The sequence below is a fragment of the Macrosteles quadrilineatus genome, unplaced genomic scaffold, assembly GCF_028750875.1.
Source record: "Macrosteles quadrilineatus isolate MER2022 unplaced genomic scaffold, UCM_ALF_1.0 Scaffold_1__1_contigs__length_201487025, whole genome shotgun sequence".
NCBI lineage: Eukaryota > Metazoa > Arthropoda > Insecta > Hemiptera > Cicadellidae > Macrosteles > Macrosteles quadrilineatus.
This window is the reverse complement of record NW_026542594.1, coordinates 165,084,014-165,107,822: the sequence shown is the minus strand read 5'-3', so window position 1 is coordinate 165,107,822 and position 23,809 is coordinate 165,084,014. Positions and strand designations below refer to the sequence as shown.

Here is a 23,809-nt window from a genome sequence, read left to right as displayed (position 1 = left end):
AGGGAGACGTCCGCTCAATTACCCACCCGAACCGGTTTTGTCCGCTGGGGCCACTGTCCGTCTCACCCACGTCGGGGGGAAACACGGCACCCTTCAGAACTACGGCCACCTTTCATTCCCAGGCCGCGGTTTTGTAGAATTGGCAACGTTGCAAGCAAGTAGTGTTGTCAAGTGCCAGACTTCCCAAAAGATAAAATGGCAGACTGGTGACACTAGCTCATTATTTCGCGTATTATCCATTTAAATTTAAATTTATGAAAAGATTAAAAATAAAACATACAGAAATGAAAACCAAAACAAGATTTAAATTGAAAACTATTTTTGTAGATTTAAAGTGGAGTAAATATTTTCATAGCCTAGTAATCAAACATAGCTGTTACAACCCTACTTGCGATGTTGCCACTTCGAAGGCCGCGGCCTGGAGTTAAAGGTGGCCGTGTTCAGAACCTTGGGCTCTGCCCCCCTCCCCACCCACTAGCCGGCCCTGAGTCAGTGTTCTGTTCTTCGTGACGTTCCAATCCAGAGAGCTGAAACCCTGCTGGACTGGGGCTGTTTTAGGACTTCGTCCTCTGTCACAGTCTAGACCTACTAAGTATAAGCGTGTCAGTAACAGTTAAGTGGTAGTATTATAGTAACAGAAATACCGTTGTCATAATCATGTATTAATTATTAGCTGTAAGTAGAAATATTGTAAATTGGGATAATAATTGGATTTTGGTAGGTTATTTAGCAAGATAATTTTATTTTTTGTAGTTTAAGAATAGGTATTGGTTTAAATAAATAGTTATTGTTAGATTATATCTAATTTTGTCTAGAGCTCATAAGCCCGCAACAGTGATGAATTTGACTTGTTAATGTTGTATATCATGTGGAATAAACATATTATTTCATTCATCCATTATTCATTTAAAGCTAAATCGAAATGCAGGGTTGAGCTAGGATGGCTTGATAAGAGGGAGGGAAAAAACAGGAGGTCCAGGGGTGCCCATCCCCCTAAGGCTTATGACGAAGATCCCCCCCCAAACACTGGTCAACACATAATTCCCCAAAAAGAATTCATAGTTTTTAAACACTTTATAACAAAGTCCAAACAAACTTAACTTATAACGTTATAGCACAGACAATATAATACTTTAATTTTATTCCATTGTCTGTGGTTATAGCATGTTATAGCATGCAACGCGAATTTGTCAGTTATTTATGCTGTATTCCACGTTACTGTTTTCATTTTAAGATGTTAGCAGCACTGATATTGGCAGTCCTGTAAACAGTGTTGCCACTTTTAGGGTAATTACCCTTTTTTAGGGTAATTTACTGGTCTTAGGGTAAAGTTTAGGGTAATGGTAGATTTAGGGCAATTTTAGGGTAAAACTAAAAGTTAGTATAATAATGGAAATTTTACTAAACAAATGAAAAAAACTTCAAAATTTGGCAAAAAACGTTCATTACATACTATGGCTATCATATTCGATTCAAATTGGTTGAAATCGTTTGCTATGATGATTTTTTCATAATAAGTTATCCTAATCGATCTTATCAATAGTTGGAAATTATCTGTTTTAGAATGTATTCGATTCTATAACACGTTATAGGCCTAATAAAATATGAAATATTATTCATTACTGGGTTTGATATTTAATTATGTGGCTGAATTGAATTAAACTGGATTATTTTACAAAATGTGTCAAGAAATTACTACTATGTATAGATTAAAGCTTTGGTGGTACCGTACTGTATTTTAAAGATATGATTGTCCAAAAACAGTAGTAATGGGTCGATACAGTAAAAAAATTCGATAGTTCTTGATTCGATATTTTTCGTTATACGATAGTCGATATAGAGCTGATCAATTCAATATCAACATTTTGTGTTCTTCTTTCGGGTGGTTTTTTAGAATCGAGTATAATTTTACGTAAATTGATTGATATTGGAACTTCATTTAGTATAATTAACCATCTTATGTAGGATTTATATGATTTTAACAATGTTTTATAGCATTAAACGCAAATATTAACATTTAGGGTAATTTTTAGGGTAACTCAAAGTAGATTTAGGGTAATTTAGGGTAATTTTAGCCCGCCTTTAGGGTAAAATCGCAACAACGTGGTGGCAACACTGCCTGTAAATATGCAGAATTTCGTCTGCCACCCGGTTCAATGACAGTGCGGAGTCCTGCTCACTTCCAGTTTTGTTTTGTTTTGTTTTGAGAAATTACTTATTTATGTAGCTTGAAATGAAAAACTGTTAGTGTATATTAAAAGTGCAAACAACATTTTCATTAGTTAATAATTGAATTCAATTCACACCAAGGCTATAATCCCCTTTAAGTATGGAGGGAAAGGTTAATACTTCTGGAGACAAAGAATTGGACGAAGTAAGTAGACAGTAATACTATTTCTCTAAAACAATTTGTTAAATTTGTACAACTAGACAGAGATGTTTTATGAAAACCAATCACACCATCACTCACATAATTTAATCAACTCTCACGGAATCTTCAAATTATGCTTTTAGCAAATTTCCCATAGGAAAGTATCCAACTTATAGGCCTATGCTTACTATCTCAAGTCACCAATGGGGTAGACCGGTACACTTCCATATCTGTTGGCACAAACAACCGAATGAGTAATATTGATTATTCGATTGGGCTGCACTTTACTTTAGGTCCTACACTCGTTCGAATGAAAATATCGGTCGATATATCGATTAATCGATTGTATCTTTTGATATATCGTTTGGTTAGTTATGTAAGGTTACCTATCCTAACTAACCAAACGATATATCGAATGATAAAATCGATTAATCAATATTTTCATTCAAATGAGTGTAGGACCTAAAGTAAAGTGCAGCCTTCGATTGTTTAATTCGATATATCTTTTGGTTAACCTTACCTAACTAACCAAACGATATATTGAATAATCTATATATCAATCGATATTTTCATTCGGTTGTTTGTGCCAACAGATATGGAAGTGTACCCGGGTAGACTTCCATAAGTTATCTGTTGGCACAAACAACCGAATGAAATTATCGATTATTGGATTGTTTCATTTGATATATCGTTTGGTAAGTTAGGTTAACTAACTAAAACTATAACTAACTTAAGTTACCTTTGAACTAACCAAACGATATATCGAATCATCAATATACCAATCGATATTTTCATGCGGCTGTTTGTGCCAACAGATACGGAAGTCCACCCCACGAATGGATTTTATCTAACCTAAGTGATAATGCCGCAACCCATAGGTCTAGCCTGAAGTGATGTGAAAAACAATCCCAGGCTCGTGCCTAGCGTCTTAAGACAAAAAAAAATTAAATTATCAATTCATCATAATTTAGTTGTCTTTCTTTTTTTTATAATCTTTATAATCTTTTTTTTCCAAGTCAACAATTGTATTTTTTAATTTTTGTTGTTTTTTGCCTCTGATCACAATATAAATTATTATTAATGAAGCAAACCCCCACAATAGGAACATTACATTTTACCGAAGATAGGTATGTAGATGATTATCATTAAAGGTACACACAGGCAGGCAAGTGTAATGCTTAACTATTTTAACAACATTCATCCTTCTTTTAAATTCAAAATGGAAGTAGAACAGAACATCTCCATTCACTTTCTAGACGTAAACATTTTAAAATCAGATGGCACGTTAGAGTTTGGTATTTACAGGAAGGAAACCCAAACAGATTTAGTTATTCCAATGGACTCGAATCATCCTATGTCCTACAAAATGGCTGCCCTCAGATCTATGGCATACAGGCTTTGAACTTATAATTTGTCGCCCGCAGAGTTTCAAAAAGAAAAATTAATTATGAAACAAATTGCCAACAATGGCTATAATACAGATTTAATTGATAACATGATAAGGAAAGCCAAGTTTAAAATATCAAGGCCACAAACAGATGAGAGGACTGGTCAACCACACAACTTCATCCCTTTCATATATGTAAACAAAAACTCGCTTCACGTAGGTAATATTTTTAAGAAGTTTTCTTACATGCCGGGATATAAAATAAATATAATAGGGCCTTACTTTGGCCAATGTTACGTTATCTGCCTCAACAGTATTTTGTCTGTTAAAAATTTACTCATAACCTGTGATGTGATTCCGGTCGTTGACCTCCTTTCGTGCTCGGACCCTGTATCGTGTTGTTTTACGTCACTCAAACCTCCGTGACCAATCAAAAAATCCTTATTACACAGTTAGCATCTTGCGTAAAACTCAAAATCTCCTTTTGTTAACAACTGGTACAATGTTTTCCAGCCATTGCGGAACTTACACAATCGTTTAGTTTTCTTTGGGGGAGACTTGTAAGTTGAAGTGCCAGGTTCACCTAAGCCATCTAAATCGTACTTGTCCATGTTAGTTTGTTCAAGTTAAAATTGATGTACAATTTGTAATATTTAGTTCCATGAATAAACACTAGTCTAAAAAGTATCAAAACAAAAACTGATAACTGCGACTCATATAGTCACACGGACTATACCAGTCACACGGTTACACTGCTCAATACTTAACAAACTACGAACGAACGAATTATGTATAGGTAGACACGTAGGGATTAACGTCCGCACGATTGAGTACTACGACTATCCGCAGTACTATCCTGAAAATTATACCAATTCGTATAGGCCTATACCAAGGCAAAAATGTGGTTCGGATTCCACTATAAGCTGCCCTTAGTTGCCATTAGCTGTATTGGATATTAATTAACAGCAGTGTCTAAGGAATAAGTCAGCCTTAGACACTAACAAGACTACAAGATCGGGCCACTCATCCCCATTCATACTTGGCTTAAAACCTACTTTGTATGGTCGCCATTTCATTAAAAAGTATTAAAGTATTAAGTTTACACCACCTATAAGCAGAATGCACCTCTAGCAGACTACAATCCATCACGTCATGTGTGATCTGATCTGAGTGACTGAACGATTGGCGAGTTATAGGATGGGCAGGAGACGACTACAGCGACAATGACAGAAAAGTAGTGGGGGCAGAATAGAGTGGCCGGCCGACAGTAAGAACATGAAACACGTCTGTGCAGCACCAGTCTGCCATCTGCCGTTTGTCCCACTTTTGCTAGCTCTGTTTTAAAGAATAGTAACAATTTAATTTAAGATTTGGTTTTAAAATACGGGACAGTTAGTGTCGCGTTTGTAACTGGGACGGGACGTGGGACGCTTCTTAAAAATTCGGGACTGTCATTAATAGCTATTAACTACGGTATTTACTATTAGTTATAGTTAATAGTTATCATACATATTACCGGTAACTTATAGTTAAGTTCAGTCTATTTAACTATAAGTAAATGTTTTATAGTTACCTAATTGTAATTAACACAATCCGTCCAACTGTTGTTGGCCAATGGCAAAGCTATCAATTATTACAAAGAAATAAGTATATCCCAAGTTACCTTGAGTAATCCAGCTTATGAATTAAACTCATAGGTAGCTCTATAACAAAAACCACTATACCCATAACCCAAAATAAAATAAAACCTAAAGGTTGAGTAACCTGTTAGAATAATAAGTTAATTAAGAGAGCTTTAAATATAAACTCTATTTCGGACAGACAAATCCAATTATAAAACATTCATTTTGCACCAAAGTTAATTAAATAATAGTTGCGTTTATATATAAATTCAAATTTATTTTAAAAATTGAAATCTTTCTACACATTGTAGTCTGCTGTAGAACAAAGAATAATATTACATTAAATTTTGCAAGTTTGTTTAAACCTAATTATGATAATTGTTATATAGGTGGTTTCTTATAATATTAATAGAAAATGTTATGGCTGTTAAAGATATTAAATATAGCACTTGATTTTCCAAATTGAATTTCTTCCAAAATTTCTCAACTTGTTGAGGAATTGTTCCTCTTGATCCAATGAGTAGTCCATATACTTCAAATTTTGATATTTTGTATTTCTCCGAATAATAGGGGATAGTTTTCTTATAAATATTTACTTTTTCTTCATGGACTTCCTGTGGCTGATATTGATTTGTCTCAAGACGAACTGTTGGGTCTATAATAATACCGAAATCTTTCTCCTTGTCTATAACAATGATGTCACTCCGCCTCACAGAGCCCTCTTCTTCTATAGCCGTGACCTCTTCATAGACCTCATAACTTTTCTTTCTGAATTGATCAGCTATGATTTTTCTGATAGTATGGTGGCGGGTATTTCGTAGAAGACTACTAAATGGGCACTTTCCAAGGACGTGGGCAAGAGTTTCAAGAATAAATTTCTCAGATACAGGACAATGCCTGCACTGGTTCCCGTCCCTGGATCTCCCATGAAGACTTCTAAGAGGAATAACGTCTCCGACCATTTTTAAGTATTGTTTGAACTCAGCTTCTGTGAGGCCACAACCTCTAGCCAAATTTTTATTGATCTTGTTACATTCTTTGAAAAGAACCACCCCATTCCCTTTGTATGGAAGTTTACACCAATTTTGATACTCTAAGTCTCGTAAGGTTTCTCGCAGTATCTTGGGTTTTGATTCGATAAATTCAATACTTAAATTCAATTTTTCCAGACAAAACCTAATTTCTTCATCAAATTGACGAATATTAAGTAAGTAGGGGTTTCCCGTTTGTTTTAATACGCGACATATGTTTATATGTTGGATTGAAGATTCCCACATTGATTTACATAACCCAATCCCTTTGTTTTTAGTACTTGTATAAAACATAGAATTTGGCATATCATTTGGAAGATCTAAGATTTCCTTTGTTGTTGATCTTATCACTTTATCAACATCGTCAAAGAATTTCATTGTAATTTTCTTAATTGGTGGTTATAGGTGTAGGCTACGTAATTGAATGACTATTCTGATGTATGATGTTTTTTCTAGAAACTTCTCCAACCGTTCAGCTACATTCTACAAGTGCCAGGAAAGCAGATTAGGGCCAAATTAGCACATGCTTTCAACAACTGGCTGAAAATACCCTCAGATAAACTACATATTGTGGGTGAGATTGTACAGATGCTTCACAACTCAAGTCTCTTGTAAGTAACTCTCTGCTTTTATTTTACTATCAGGTTCCTTATTAAAGACTAATTTACTATTCCAAATTTCATACTTAGGTAATAACATACAGCCTCTAACCAACACAAGTAGACTTCTCATCCAATTGAAAATTGTTCGTTTTTCGTCTCTGGTTCGTTTTGGGTGACATTTATCGCTAGTGTCGACAAAATTTAGTTTCTTTTATTTTAGTGTTAATTTAATGATTTGTGCTTTACTGTTTGGTTTTATAACTAGGAGACGAGTTATTGCTTATGATTAGATTGTTTTATTTGGTTAAACAAGTTTTTAAATGACTAAAATAACAAGACACATGACAAATTGTAAACCAAACCCGACCTCTACAGTGTACCAGACAGAACTAACAATAAAATTGGCTTTGAACAGTTGTTCCATAAGGATGAGAAATCTACTAAGGGAGTATGTTTTATCTATGCTGGTAGCTTATAAGTTGTACAGGGTACAATTAAACACACTTGTTGGCTCAGTCTTGCTGAGTCATGTAGTAATCTAATGTCATTGTCATTAAGTTGTACTTCCAAACTAAATCATTAATGCCTAAAATACTCTGCTTTCTCTGATTCATATATTATTCCCAATATGAGTCACACTTCCAGTAGTTTAACTACAATCAAAGCGACGCTTGTAAATTAGGCCTATTGGTAACTGATGTTTAAAACACCACATCCAAAAATATTAGTCCAAAAATCTTATATTAGGCTATTTTATGTTTTAGAATTGACGATATCCAGGATAATTCAATCCTAAGGAGGGGAATCCCTGTTGCTCACTCAATTTACGGTGTGGCAAGTACAATTAATGCAGCTAATTATGTGATATTCCTGGCTGTCGAGAAAGTGCTGCGACTGGAGCACCCAGAGGTACTGGTTTGAAATTTATACAAATTAGAATCACTCAACGCTCGATATATTTTTCAGTTGGCACTCTTAACTGAAATTTCTGAACTCAAATGGAGCACAAACACAAAACAGACAGCATAGTAAAATATAAGGTACAATTAATGTTGATGACCTGCACTCAATGTTAATACAATGTCTTCAATTACACCAGAGTGCTACACTACTCCTCTAGTTGTTTTCTTGTTAAAGAAATGATAATTTATGTCACAACAAAATTAATAGTAGAGAAAAAGGTACAAGGGACCAAGCCACAAAAAAAACTGTCAATAATCACATTGAAATTGTTTTTTTGTATTTTTTCTTAGTAACCTATGCCAAAATATTAATTGATGCTCCATAGAAGAGTGTTATTTTAATGTTGCCTCATTCCAACATAATTCATTAATTTTTTGTGGAGGGGAGTAATTGAGCTCCAGTTGGTCTTTAGTCACAAAACCTAATGAATGCTTAAACAATTGGTACTCAAAAGCTAAAAAAAACAATGCCTTAACTTTTTAGGCATATCAATAAATCTTTAGAATCTGTAATCATAAATAAATCAATCAAATAAATCAGTTTTACCTGATAAGTACAACAACTTACGAATTAGACATATCAGATGCGGCACTTTCAGTTCCTGTTTAATACAATAAGTTCCTTACAATTCCTTACAAAAGAAGCATAATATGAAGGGCTAACGGAAAGAAGTGGCTAAGTCCATTTTTTCAATTTTGATTTTATTTACGTTTATGTTGGTAATCCTGTAGGAGAATGTGTAGCATGTATTAGTTTGGGAAATAACAAGCTCATTCCTGAGAAAAAAATTTAGAAAAAAAACACCAAATGGGAAAGAAAAAGCTCAGCTCAGACCTTAAAACCGCTCTACTGTAAAATTTTCCAAATGTTTTTTACTAGGGACATTTTTAAGTAAGGGCCTTTTGTGCATAGCTCTAGCTCTATAGTTCGCGTGTTTGCTGCAACGAGGCGGCTCACTGTTTACTGGCATTATTTGTGAATGGGGCATAACCCTTACAGTATAGGTAGGCCTACATTTCGTATGACATATTTAAAACCTGCAAGGAAGTAGTTAATATTTCATTGCAATCTATTTAGTTATCAATTTAGTTCCGGTATGCATTAATGCTGCTGAACCTGATACCCCCTTCACTTCAGTAGTGATGTAAATGGTTCATTTGTTGTTTTACAGCGTCTGGTAATTATTGTTGATTTTGTCTTTAGGCAACTAAGGTTTGCATTGAACAACTGCTTGAACTCCACAGAGGACAAGGAATTGAGATTTATTGGAGAGACAACTTCCATTGTCCATCCGAAGAGGAATACAAACAGATGACAGTTAGAAGTGAGTAATCATGATTATTTAACCCTTTATCGGTGTCTCTGATTTTAAAACACAATCGGAGACACTTGGAGTTCTTTTTCGGGTGTTGAATCATAAGACAGACATTTTTTTTATATGGGAGAATAATACAAAAACGTATTAAAACCATGTATTTTCTATAAAATTGTACATGAAATAAACAAAAACAACAACTCCATAGGTGACTCATGGAGCCGGGCTCCGTGCTAAGTGAATCTTGGAGCTTCAACTGATTGATAAGGGTTTTGCGGGGGAGGTGTGAGATCAAAATCATTTTCAATCAGTTCCTAGAAAGATGCACGTTACTGCCAGCTACCGGCTGGCGATATCACATATTGCTCTATAAAAATAAACGCGCCCAGATGAAAACTCCGTGGTGTCACCGATAGAGAATTAAGTATTCAGTTAACCTTAATTTCAAATTTATATGATGATTTTAATTACTGAAATGAGACACAAAGGTTGAGATGCCCAGGCTTATTGGGATAATGGACATACCGTTCTGGAAACGAGTCCATACTGGCATAGAAACTCAAAAACTTTACCCTATGAAAAAGTATATCACTTAGTAAATTTATTTGTAGAAGCTTATTGAAACACCTTTGCAGTGGCCATTATCTTCATCTTTCAAGTTCACAGCTAGTAGTGCAACAGCTTTTTACTGTACATAACGGAACTTCCTATGTTTATGATTGAAAATTCTTTGCCGTTTTATGCTGTTGTAAGTAATCTTCTGAAGGATCAGAAATTTCTCTTATTTTTGTTGATAACTGTCAAGTTCTTATCAGTATTTCCTTAACTTTACAATCTTCATGACTAGTACAACCTTTCTTCATTTGCCTTTGTGTGCATCATGGATTTATTTTTTCAGAAACTGGTGGATTGTTTATGCTTGCAATTAGACTAATGCAGCTTTTTAGCGAGAACAAGTCTGACTTTACTAAACTAGCAAGCATATTGGGCCTCTACTTCCAGATCAGGGATGACTATTGCAATCTCTGTTTACAAGAAGTAAGTTACGATAGTTATTTCATTGTTTATCTTTTTCAATCTCTCTTTGTAAGAAAATGTACCTCTTAAGTGTAAGTGGTACTTGCATTTATGATGGTAAGTCAGGACAAAATACAATGGTTTTAACAAGAATGCCGAAAATCATCAAATCATCTTTATTCCATGGACACAAATTTTATAGTGAAAAATACAATAGTCTATAGGCTGTGTCAACAATATAATACAACTTAAGACTAATCTAATGATGAGGCAAAATAATCTTTAACCCCAACTGGTTACTTGTATGCCTTACATGAACATATAGTTTCAAAAACAATATCATTGTTTCCTATAAAATTTTAAACATATTTTGCCTGAATAAAAGATTGGCTGGACTTGATTTTTCTGACTTGTTGCTCTATCACTTGAGCTTTTAGGCTTGGCTTGGCTCTGAAATCAAGTCGCTTGCACAACTCTAATCTTGAAATAAATGTTTACAAACACAGTAAGTCCTCACTAACTCAACAATCTGTGGAAGAGGTTGTCGAGTTATCCAGAACATTGACATTTTCAATGGGTTTTATTTAATAAATGAATACATACATAGCAGACTAATTTTTATGTATAAATCTATTACTTACTTGACTACCAATTATTGAGTTTTTAACAATCTTCAAAAATCTTATAACAATCTTCAGCTGTCCTTGAAAAGTCGAACGCCCTAGTAAGACAAAGCCAGCTAGACGAGCTGTTGACTGTCGAGTTACACAGACTGTCGAGTTACCCGGGTGTCGAGTTAGTGAGATTTTACTACACTAATATTATGAACTGTATTTCACTGCAAAGCAGCACTAATATTATGAACTGTATTTCACTGCAAAGCAGCATTAATATTATGAACTGTATTTCACTGCAAAGCAGCACTAATATTATGAACTGTATTTCACTGCAAAGCAGCACTAATATTATGAACTGTATTTCACTGCAAAGCAGCACTAATATTATGAACTGTATTTCACTGCAAAGCAGCACTAATATTATGAACTGTATTTCACTGCAAAGCAGCACTAATATTATGAACTGTATTTCACTGCAAAGCAGCACTAATATTATGAACTGTATTTCACTGCAAAGCAGCATTAATATTATGAACTGTATTTCACTGCAAAGCAGCATTAATATTATGAACTGTATTTCACTGCAAAGCAGCATTAATATTATGAATTGTATTTCACTGCAAAGCATTGCAACTGTAATAAAATACTCTTTTGCAGTGAACAAAACTAGTTGAATCATAGAAATTTAACTGTATGAGGGATGTCTGTAAATAAAAGGTTCCCCAACAAGATCTTATCCTGACAAAGCAAGATTGTTTATATCTAACACTAGCGCTGTGATCATGACTCATCTGACCACTTTTTAAGGGGGACCTAATGCTATAATTAGTATTACCATATTTGTTTATTAGTATAAGGGAAAATCATCCTCCCACCAGTAAATATTGCTATCTGTGATTACATTTGTGTGGTTGAAGGGGTTTGGAATCTTTTGTCAGTTAACAAAAGTGTATGGAGAAAAGTGTATAGATGTGTATAAGTGCTGTATGGATGGACGAGTTAAAAGGATATCGGGTTTTACTATTTTCCATGGTAGTCTTAGGGACGTCTTCTACCAGTTCCGCACTCTATCAAACAAATCTATATCTGATATACAATCTATGTTCCTTATCTTTTGTCTCTGTTCTGACAAACAACACTGGTTGGCCTCGTCATGCACTGATAGACAGGCTTTACTTAACTCCCTGCACCACTTATGCACATTCTCTATCCACATAATCCTTTCTCCAGCTGTACACATCCGTCAACTGGCAATCAATTTTCAATGGGGTCACTTTTTGTGCATGGCCTCCACAATCACCTAAATATGACATCATGATATTTCTATGTTTAGGGGTTAATCAAGAACCGAGCACATGCTTCTGCTACTTGCTACCTCAAATATGAAATTGTGTGGATGTGGATTGTATTAAAGCAATGAGTATTACTGAGATTTTTAATGATTGTTTGATCCTCAGCTCATCAATCCTCATTTCTATCTAATCTGAGGTGTCCATTCATGCATGTTAATTTTTTTATGATTTCAGTACTCTGAAAATAAGAGCTTTTGTGAAGATCTCACTGAAGGAAAGTTTAGCTTCCCTATAATCCATGCCATCAAGAGCAGGCCTGATGACCGACAGGTGATTCGTATCCTTTGTAAGCTGTCCTGGAAGCATTTCTGTCTTGTGGTTGAGTGTTTTCTTATAGAACCCTCTAACTAACAGTTTCAGCTATGTATTTTGTGCAGCATTAACTTACTTGACATTATTAACGCAGCACTACTATTAGCAAATAGTAATGTTTTCATGATAGTAAATTCATTTTTTGCAAAAATAGTTTTTTCTTGATCATTGCAAGCCTAAGACATCTTAAATTTTACCAATGTTCTACAATATTACATTTAATACACTCCTTTTTAATTATCTTTGTTCTAAAATAATCTTTGATGATCATTTAACAGTTTTATCAACACTCTTACAGGTTGGTACGTTAATAAATACTTTGACACAATAGAGCTTGAAAAAAGATTGAGAAAAAGTAGTGAAGCCTGGACTAATCCTTATGTATTTTCATTTGCTAAAAAAAAACATAAATTTGCAACTTGAAGTGGGCTCATAGGAGGGTTTCAAATTCAAATCTTTCTATTTTCAAGCAGTGAGAAAATTGTTTAAATGAAGTGTGTAGAACTGCATTATTAAAGTACAGTAGAGTCCCGCAAACTCGGCGTAATGTGGACTGGAAGGGTGCCGAGTTTGTGAAATGCCGGGTTATTGGGAACTAGGGTTGAAAATAAGAACAATACAATTTTAAGCTTTTTAACCGCCATTTTTATTTATATTTATATTACAAGTCAGTAATTAAGTCATCAGATATAGTACAACAAATCCTTGGTACGAGTTGTGAATGATTTGACTTGAACTGGCTTGAGTCCATGTTTAACTTAGACACAAAAATCACGAATTATCTGAGCCAGGTGATGGCTGAGTTATCCAGACTGCTGGGTTATCGAGTGCCGAGTTTGCGGGACTCTACTGTATTAAATATGTAAAAAAACTTCTGTACCTAATCGGTATCTCAAACTAACAACCCCCATTTTCCTCTTGAGCTAGAAAACATAACATGTTAAAACGTTTCCTATCCAGTATCCACCAGTATTTCATTGCATCTGACAGCCATTTCTGATGAAGAATGGTTTGCAGAAAAGTAAGGTACAGAGGAAAAATTCAATGTTACACTTAAGTGGTGTCTAGCACTAGTGTCTAGGGCAAAGTCCAACACTGCCTCATATACTACATTGTTCACAGTAGAGGAAGACCCTGAGCTCTTTTTGATAGGTATTTTCGCACTGTGCTCACCGCTCAGGCTCTTTCTTGCTCATAACAAGTATATTACCGGCACAACATAACAGAGCTGAAAGCGCATAGTTGTCCCATAAGTAAGTTTCCTCTGTACCTTACTTTTCTGTAAATGGTCTAACAAATTTTTATTTCAGTTGTGAAAGTATTATCTCCAAGTGAAATTATTTGACATTCACTTTGTGTACATTTGGTGTTTTTGTACATAGAAAAACTGTTACTTTTGGATCCAAGAAATTATATTTAATCTGTAGTATACAAATTTTTTTTTTCAAAATATGATTGTAAATTTTGATAGATGAAATGAAATGAAATATTACTTTATTATTACAACTCAGATCCAGCGTTAGCTGGTGAAACAGGTGATATTGTCAGATGACTGATAATCTCCTAAGTCTTCTAAAAATATCAAAATTAAAACACATAATTATTATTAAAATAAAAGGTTCCTTAGGAAACAAAATAAAATCGTTTAGGCTGCATGACATAGGGCAAACATCAATAGTGATAATCCTTAACATTCTGTAGATATTCTAAGGCAACGGACACGAGACGTAGAAGTGAAACGTTACTGTATCACGCTGCTGGACAAATTCGGCTCATTCGCCCACACAAGAGAAACCTTGCTCCAATTGGACAGAGAGGCTCGTGATGAAGTCTCCAGGATGGGTGGAAACCCTCTTATGGAGGAGATCTTGGACGAACTGTTGAATTGGGACCGACCTAAATAAGGTATAAAAATCCAGGTTTTTATCCCCAGAGCTGTAACGTAATAAAAAAGTAGGCTTCATCTTCATCAATTAGGCCTAGCTCAAAAATACTATTGTTACGCCCAATTCGGACGTGAAGATCATGGCTTTAGCAGCATCGTCAAAGCATTGATCGTGTTACATAAACGAACAGGCCTGTTGCACACTCGGTACTGGTTGAAATTGTCACAATCCGAGCAAGACATGCACTCATTTATAAAATATATAAAATATTGAGTAGGGCACTTTGGCTAAAAAAAAACATTGTGATGCCGAAATGGCTGTAACAATATTTACAACTTTTAAGCTGGTTGATGAAGGTAAAGACTACTTTTTAGCTAAATAAGATTAGTAGTTCTTTCATACCAGTGTTGTACAGAAAGTAATGTGCAAGTTTGGTTAAACGTTGTAGACAAGGGAGCTACCCCTGTTATCATAGTTTTGTGTGTTTTTAACCTTAATGCTACTTAGGCCCCCCATACACGTAACGATTGGCGCCTGTTAAAGGAGGGTCCCCATAAATGCAACGATTCGTCTTCCGGCCGGACTGAATCTTTCCTGGAGGAGGTGATAGCGTATGCTGCTAATTTTGCAGCTTTGTAGAAAAGGAAAAAGAGGAACAGAAGGGGTTTGTGGCATATAGAGTGGCTTAACAGAACAGCACCAACCGATGTAAATTTATTGGAAGAATTTAGATTGTCACTGTCACTGAACAATACAAAACACTCGATATATGGGACAACACAAAGACTGACCAGAAAATAAAGTTAGTTTATGTCAATGACCGTGCCTAACCCAAAATTAACGTGAATCAAGAATCAACATAATGCTACTACTATTGGCCTTCCGGCGGCCTGCCGGCGACCCCATACACGTACCGATCGGCCGGCCGGCGTGGACTGTTCAGGCCGGGCCGGCCGACCGATCGTTACGTGTATGGGGGGCCTTAGCAATGGCAGTCTTTTCACCATGGAAAGGTTGAGTTAAAACCCTCTTCTGTAGGGGTTGGCTGACTGTCAATGCCTATGTTTCCTATTACCAGTGTTGGGGAAGCTGCGTTTGAAAAGTATCTTATAGTTACTTGAAACTTTTACACACTGTAAGCCTCATTGTGTTGTTGTGCATAATTATGAACTATATTCATTTTAAGTCCAAAATATTCTGCTAGAGAGTATGATGGCCTCTCTCAATAAGTGTGCAAGTCTTCATTACCCCTCTTAAAAAAGGCAAAACATGTCATTAAATTAACCTTTTTCTGACTATTTGTAGGACAAAAGTGTCATCTTGTAAAGGATGTTCATTATTTCCCATAATCTCAAATCTCAAAAGTATTAATTTTTTAAATTCAGAATTTAGTTTATAAAAAAAACTTGTTATATTTACAATGTTATAAGAACAAAATAGAAATAGCTAAACATTCTAAGGTTACAGGTAAATGAAAAAAAAAAAATGAATTAAAGTTATTTTGTCAATAACATTGGCAGAAACAGCTAAATTCTAAAACATCTTTTGGCTTAAAAACGAAGGGGTGTAGTGTACTATTAGCCGTTCTCAAAACGTCTGGTAGTTGTTTGCTGCTGCTTCTAGTTGGTCTGGTGATCGAAGATGTTTTTAGGATTGCACAATGACCTTATCCCTAAAGCAATACCCCCCCCCCCCCCCCCAAACACAACAATCCCTGGGTGATGATAGCTCTTTAGGCCTTTTTTTCAATAAACCTGAATTCACTTTACTTGGAAAGTGGAAATTTTGTATTTTCTCGTAGTGTAGATGTATATCACTACATTTACCACATCTTGCTAGGATTACTTATCAGTTAAGCAATAAAGTAGTTTTAGCTACTTTACAAAGAAATATGCTTGATGTAGTCAACATGCATCTTAGCTACTCAATAAGGGTAAGGAGATTCATTTTTAAAGATCAGTTACATTTTCAATTTACATAATCATCCCTACATTTTAGCGAATTTCCCTATAGGGAAGTAGCTATTACCGTAGGTCTCATGGTAAGACCTAAGCCCGGGACCGATTTACTTTTTCATTTTGATGTCCCCAGAGGCCAAAAACACCATTCGTTCAAATTTTTATATATCTATATATATATATATATATATGTGTCCATCCGCACGATAACTTGAGTAATTTTTGTCCGATTTTGATAGAATTTGGTTTGAAGGTGTAAGGCAGGATAAACTTGAATGAGTTCGCGAACCAGCATGATCGGACTATGGGAACAGGGGTTTATGGGGGGTTTTATGGGGTAAAAATAGGTTTTTCCCAGTTTTGACCCTAAAAACACAAAATTTCACAATTTTTTTTAAACCATTTTGTAGAGCTTAAAAAACAAATAATTTAGTATATTGAAGCGTTATTATGCGCCTAATTGTTACGGAGAAAATTCAAAAAAATTGTAATTTTAAAATTCCCATGTTATTCTTATGGAGAATAAGCCAACTGTTCTGCCCTGCTAAGAAAGAAGGCAGTATGTGCAAAAATGAATATTTTCAGAAAATGACCTCAACTTTGCCGCCATTGCCCTAACACATGTGAAGACTAAACTAATATTTTTTGTTATCTTCGGTAATGCTTAGGCCTAAATATTCAATTGACACTATAAAAAATAAATTTTTTAAACTGGATCAATATAAAAATGCACATACTGCTTTTGTCCTTAGAAATATTTGTGTTCATGCTAAGCCAAAAGGCAGCATCTGCTCATACTGCCATTTTGTTTAGCTAGTAAGTGCTAATAGGAGGACCCTAAGCTAAAAAGCAGTATCTAACTACTACTAGCCATTTTCATATTTACAAACAACAGTGTAAACACAAACACAACAACATAATCTCAGCTGGTAAAAACTGCTTTTAGTTCCTCATTTGTACCCATAATGCTAAGCAAAAAGGCAGTACGTGATGTACATCACTAAGCATAAAGGCAGTATCTACATCGCAGATACTGCCTTTCTTGCTTAGCTTTTATAGATACTGCCTTTTAGCTTAGTTTCTGTTGAAAAATGATGTATATACTGCAATATACACCTGCCATATCTCAGAAACGGTTGTAGATGCGGCTTTTTAAGTGTGTTTTTCAGAATCCCTGACCCCAAAAACCTTAAATTACAACAAAATCTGAAAATCGAAAATTTTGCACTTACTGCCTTCTTTATTAGCAGGGCAGTGTTGTAGTTTGCTTGTTTATGAACATATTTTGATCAAATTTGGAAAATACATTAATTTCTTACTAAACCACAGTACCTTGTAACATTTTACATGAAAAAAAACTTTTTTACCCTCCCTGTTGCAGCAAACCTAAATACTCATTAAACTAATTCTGTTTAAATAGGGAATAAATGTGATATTTTTAAGGAGACATTTTAGTTTAAATCCAATCAGACAAATGGAAATTCGCTAAGTCTGCAGGCTTGCTGCGGCGGGGGTATTATATTTTATCTTTATAATCATGATTGACATTTAACCGGATGTTGCCTTTTTCACAGATCAAAAATTAATTGTTCCATTTTTCCCATCCATTTCATCTATATAATTAATACGCTACACGAAACTTTGTCGGTTGAACGCCTCCGCCATTTCTTAACCGATTTTATTCATTGACGTCTCATTTGAAAGAGCGTGTCGCGTAGATTTGCAAACTGGCCTTACATTTTTGAAAAAGTCCCTTGGGCTCTGCCCCAGTGGCTTTTAAAGTTCCCATGTTATCCTTATGAAGAACATATTTGTTTACATTATGATCAGCTAGATATTTAATTGCTGTTAATATTTAAGGTGAAATTCAAAGAAATGCGTCCTACAAAAATTAAATCATTGAAAGAACCCATTTGCAAATTATGGAAACATAAAAAGACCATGAGTAGATGAAATAGAGAAAATATTTTTTAAAGAATTTATGATCGTTATTAGCCTATATAATGAAGAACACCTACAAGATGAAGATTCCTACAAACGATGAACGAGGGTATTAGCCGAAGTGCTACAATTTATAGTAGGAAACATGGACTTAACTTTTCTAGGAAATGTTAAACATCGTGAGTATCTCCATGAGTTACACACTGGTAATCTTTGAGTTGACTCTTTTAAACTCTTTGTAAATATGGCTGTTTTTCATTTTGAAATAACTTCTGTAATACTTTGCGATTGCTCGAATTCGAGCAACATGTACACTAGTTATTATTATTAGCCTTAATTATTAAATTTTATGATTTACATGTTCTTTGTCAATGAATTTTGTTCAAATTTGTAGGTAGACTTTTCTGTCTTATAGTGAGCTGAAGGCTGAGGGACTAGTCCAAGATACCACCAAAGGATGGCAACGACAATAATATTAGCATTTCTGCTTTTTAGGGGCTATTTAGAATTTATGGTATACTTCTTCCATGTATGTTGATAAAGTTTATTAAGAAAACATTTACATTTATAAATATCTCCATTCAACACATTTTCAATTTATTGTGCCAAATTAAGTATTATTTATTCCATAGAAGGGATGTGTGGATATTGTTTTTAAGATTAGTGTGGATGTGTTTGTTGGGGTTTAAACTATGTAACTGTTATTTTATAATTAATCACTATGTATATTTATTTAATCACTGTTGTTATTTATTTAATCTTTAATCATACATGCTTATTAGTTAGTACCTTAATTATTATATCCTTAATTTAAAATGTTGGCAAAATATAAAATTATCTTCTAAAATCAGATTTAGCAACACTGCCAATCATATCAAACCTGTATTATATTTAAGTAATGTGCAATTTATAAATTTTATAGTCATCACTCATCATGTAACCTAACCAAGGTGTTTTCTCCTTTTGTACTTAGATCTTATAACTAACTATATCTATAAAACAGTCAAATTAGGCGTTGAAACATTGCTATTTAAATATGTTGTTAATTTATTTACAAATTGCTGTAGATACTAGATATAGATTGTATTAATATTTTAGTCATGAATTAAAGTAATTTTGATGCATGGTAGTGCCCATTTAAAATGTCAACTAAATTTGTTCTTACTGTTCCATAAACTTTCTGGTAGCAACGCCCTAAACAATATTATTAGGTATTTATGAAGTAGTTTGAATTGAATATTTACATTAGCTAAATTTAAGAGCCATGCTTGATAATAGTTAGCCTAAATAAAAGTTCACTATCTTAAAAGTTCATCTCTCTTTTTCTTTTTCTTCAAGCCTATCAATGCTATATTGCCTTTTACCGGAATCTTCAACATTAAGGAGATTATTTTTTAACTATGGGTCTGTCATGAGAATTATATTTATCCTATATACCTATTAGTTATTATTCGTATTAAGACTAATTGACCTTTTATTTAGGCCTAATACCACTCATTAAATGGTAACGCAGACAATAATTATAAGTGCTGAACTGTAATTAAAAGTTGAACTAAATCTTTGAACCATTCATTGTCCAGAATACCCATTTTGACTATTTTACCTCAACAATTTGTAAATACTCTGGACATTTTTGTATTTCCCTTGATGAATAATTGATCATGATAAATCTTGAGCTTGGACTAAATCGAATGTAGAATGCTTTCATAATTGTAATTTTTGCTTAATTTGTTTTATAAATTAGTTTTAAAAGCCAAGTATTGAACCACAGGAAGATTCAATTTAAGAATTGTTTGCATAGGTATATATAGAACAATGTAAAGGTCATGTAATGATACGGAAAACTTTACCGGGGTGACTTAATGAGAGAGGTGAGTAAAAAAAAGTGTGAACATCAAAACTCTTTTGGTGTAATCATCCTAAATGTTCATTTGCTAAAATATTGCTCCAAGCTGTTAAAAATGTTTACCTTTTTGAGCAAGAAAATTTACTAAGATAGAAACTTTTAACTTATTTGGGCTAAAAACTGTAAATGGTTTGGTAGAAGAGTCCCAAAACGGTGCATTGAATATTACAATTTAGTTGTTAAAAAGTATTGTGGAAGGATTGGTCTTGAATAAAAAAAAAAATAAAAATTTCAAAATGTAGAACAATACAGATTATATGGTGGTAATTTCTTTTACAAAACTGTTTATAGATTAACTGGAACCAAGTGGACCATGGTTTTAACTAAAAAATTATAATTAAATATTTATATATTCATATTGTTTAGTTTTAAGTTTAGTTGTAAATAATATCATAAATCATAAAAGTCATGTACAAACAAAAAATGTGTCATGTGATGTTTCCTGTGGTGTTTTAATTGTTTATGTAGCATTAGTTTAGTTTGTTTTAAACATTTTGCATTGTACTTAATTAAGCTGAAAGGTTTTAGTATTTGGTTATTATAATCATGTCTAACTGTTTTAATTTAAATTTGATTTATATAGATCTTGCAATGCTTAGTAGAAGTACACTAATAAATCTATTCTGGCATATTGTGTAATGTATCTTTTTTCATTACTTATGTGATACTTCCAATCCAAGATAAAAACAACTCCAGCTTTTGGCAAAACAGCTTGACTACTAATAATAAATACAGTAGATATTCGCTAATCCGGCCCGCGCAAGCCTTTGGCGTTACCGGATTTTTGAACCTTTTCTAAAAACTGTTATCATTGCTTGACTAGCGGGAAAACTGCTAAATAAAAAATTTCAACTGACCGAGCAACTGCCAACGTCTTGAAGCGATTGCTACCGATACCGACTTCTGTCATACATGCTGAATGACTTAAATCAGCATTAAAAGAACACTTACAGACCTTTAAATCAATGTCGGATTATTAAAAGTGCTGAATCACCGACTGCCAGATTAGTGGGGTTTTATTGTAATGTGCATATTTTTCTTGTTCTGCCACCTAAACAAATTATGACCCTATCAGTCTTCAATTGTTATTAATTTTTTTACTCAAACCAGACTCAAAGTAAAAAAAAAATATACTTTATCTACTGATTTAAAATTGATAAAACCACAAATTTTTAGTTTTTTAATGGTTTTGTAGTCTGGGATATGAAATGGGCTGAGCATGCGTATCTAAAGTAAACTACTTATGATTTCAAGTCATTATTATGGTCATGATTTTTCTTAAAATCCACTATCTGAAAATTTAAAGAAAAGTGCTGTTCAAATAATTGTTTCTTGTTTGAAATGTAACTTAAGAGGCCTACAAACTATGGATTTATTCTTGCCATGTTGAGGAGTACATTAAAAATATATATTCTATATCCTTTAGTTTAATTTTATTTATTAGTGTTGATTGACTAATCTTTCTCTTTCAAATTAAGACAAATGTGTGTTTTAAAGTCTGAATTTCATTTTTTATTTTAAAACCCTGTCTGTTTTACTTAAATTATCAGGGGAATCTTTCTCTTTCTTGGTCGATCACAGATTAGAGAAAATTTGTTGATTGAAGGGTCATCTCGCCTTTTTTAATGGCCAATACACACTTAAGAACTTCTTAGAATCTTCATTCTTTTGAGTCGGTCAAATTCTATTTTAGTGACAGCTTAGTCCCGCTTTATTTCTTTTACACCCCCCCCCCTCTTGAACAGCGACATACTGTTTTAAATCCACCATAATGTATATAGAAACGTTTGGAGGATGAACATCATTCCTCCCATGCTCGCCCCAGTTCATATCTTCAGGAGTTGGCTTTCCCATATTTTTGTTCCTTTCAAACTACATTTAAAACAGTATTCTCATTCATAGGCATACAGATAAATATTTTAGTAAAATTTATTTTAAAATCTAGTCAAGTTTCTTAGAACTAAGTTTTTAATTTGAAATGTCGATTTGCCATATTCTAATTTTACATAGGCATTGTGTTGGTGCATAATAAATAAATGACCATATCAAGACTAATTTGAAGTTGTTTTCTTGTATTTCCTGGTCAGCCTACATAAGATTAATGGTAGCTAACCTTATTTTATATCTTAACTTGAGTTGGGCCATGTAAAATGTGGTATAATGTTCATGAATATTTTTGGAAAAAGGCAAATTAGATCTCCTAACCAATGTAAAATCCATTTGGTGTTTCTTTTATTACCGAGAGAGCTATCAACTTTTTGTCCAGAATGAGTCAAAATTCTGGTTAGTCCTACTGTCTAGTATCACTGCTCAAATTTTAGTCCTGATGGTAAAATTATATTCTTTTCCAAATTTGTCAATACAAAGTTTAGACGATGTACACTTTTAATATAACACAAATATAAATACCTTAAGTCAAAAATTTAGCATTGCTACTTAAGTGTTTTAAAATAATTAAAGAAACTTGGCTCTGGCTGAGAGCCACGCTGATGTGTTGGGTAAATGGAATGTTGTAAGTGTTCTGTTGTAACTTAGAACAAATGTGGCCAAGAGCATTGCAAGACATTGTGCAGAAAATGAGTAATAGGTATTCTGGTTAGAGGGTGGTTGATAAAATATCAAGCGAAATGTATATTAATTACATTATGCAGGGAAAAGAGCACATATTAATTATAGGTGTAAAAATTCTATGGCAAATTTAAGTTAAGCTTAATAAATAGTCACACCCAGCTATAATTTAAAAGTATGAAGAATAACAGCAATGCTAAAGTGTGAATATGTGGTTCACCAAAAAATAAATTGTTTTTGCCTGCATAGTATAATAAATAAAAATAAATTAAATTCAGGTACTCATGGTGATACCAAAAATGTATATTTCAACTTTAACCTATTTGAACACACAGTTTTCATTCATAAAATCAGTGAAACTATTTTTGTTGTGAAAGAAAGTTTTTAAAGACCAGTAAAAGTTATCAGCTCTCAAATATTTTTATTCAGCCCAGGTTTTAACTCTAAATAATACACTTGATTAAAACAAAATATCACATTTAAATATTTATTTAAATAAATAATCTTTACAATAATTAATTGTACACATCACAATTTTTTTCAACAATGATGATATTTTAATGGTATGGAATTTGTAACATCATATAAACATAATATATACAACATATACAAAATATGAGTTTCATAAACATCAAGCTAACTTAACTTACTTTTCATTACTGAAAAAGTAAATTTATGAAAAATTGTCTGAGTATTATATTAACTAACAAGTGTTTGGATTTGTAAGTTGAATCAATTTTGAGTCGTCGCTAAGACTACTAATTAAGCCATTTTTTATTTTTTTTTTATTTAATTGAATTGTTGACTGTTGTGGAATTTTAACCAAGTAAAATTTTGTCCAACAACTAAACTTCATTCTATATTTCTAGGCACAACATAACATTTTTTATTTTTTACGAAATAATTCATTGTTGGAAAAATACAGTTACCGCTCTCTTCAAACTAAGATGGATTTTAATGT

General features: G+C 33.5%; 1 protein-coding gene across 2 annotated transcripts; it reads left to right on the top strand.

Moving 5' to 3' along the window:
• The first annotated feature begins 2,157 nt into the window (after positions 1-2,157).
• On the top strand, positions 2,158-22,335 carry LOC128988952 (terpene synthase). 2 transcript variants are annotated; one of them, XM_054410759.1, is made up of 8 exons: positions 2,158-2,374; positions 6,868-7,022; positions 7,778-7,922; positions 9,180-9,300; positions 10,190-10,329; positions 12,452-12,554; positions 14,291-14,494; positions 18,790-22,335. In XM_054410759.1, the coding sequence occupies exons 1-7, from the start codon at positions 2,330-2,332 to the stop codon at positions 14,491-14,493; spliced, it is 912 nt and encodes a 303-aa protein (XP_054266734.1). In that variant the 5' UTR covers positions 2,158-2,329; the 3' UTR covers position 14,494; positions 18,790-22,335. The 2 variants fall into 2 exon arrangements, with proteins under 2 accessions (XP_054266734.1, XP_054266724.1); XM_054410749.1 differs by having other exon boundaries at positions 18,769-22,335.
• The last annotated feature ends 1,474 nt before the right edge of the window (positions 22,336-23,809 follow it).

What these genes read in the sequence shown, in the direction of transcription:
- LOC128988952 (XM_054410759.1), top strand. Translation starts at nt 2,330, where the DNA reads ATGGAGGGAAAGGTTAATACTTCTGGAGACAAAGAATTGGACGAA. An exon ending in CTTCACAACTCAAGTCTCTT is followed by an intron (nt 7,023 to 7,777) that starts GTAAGTAACTCT and finishes TTTATGTTTTAG; the next exon opens with AATTGACGATATCCAGGATA. An exon ending in TGATGACCGACAGGTGATTC is followed by an intron (nt 12,555 to 14,290) that starts GTATCCTTTGTA and finishes AACATTCTGTAG; the next exon opens with ATATTCTAAGGCAACGGACA.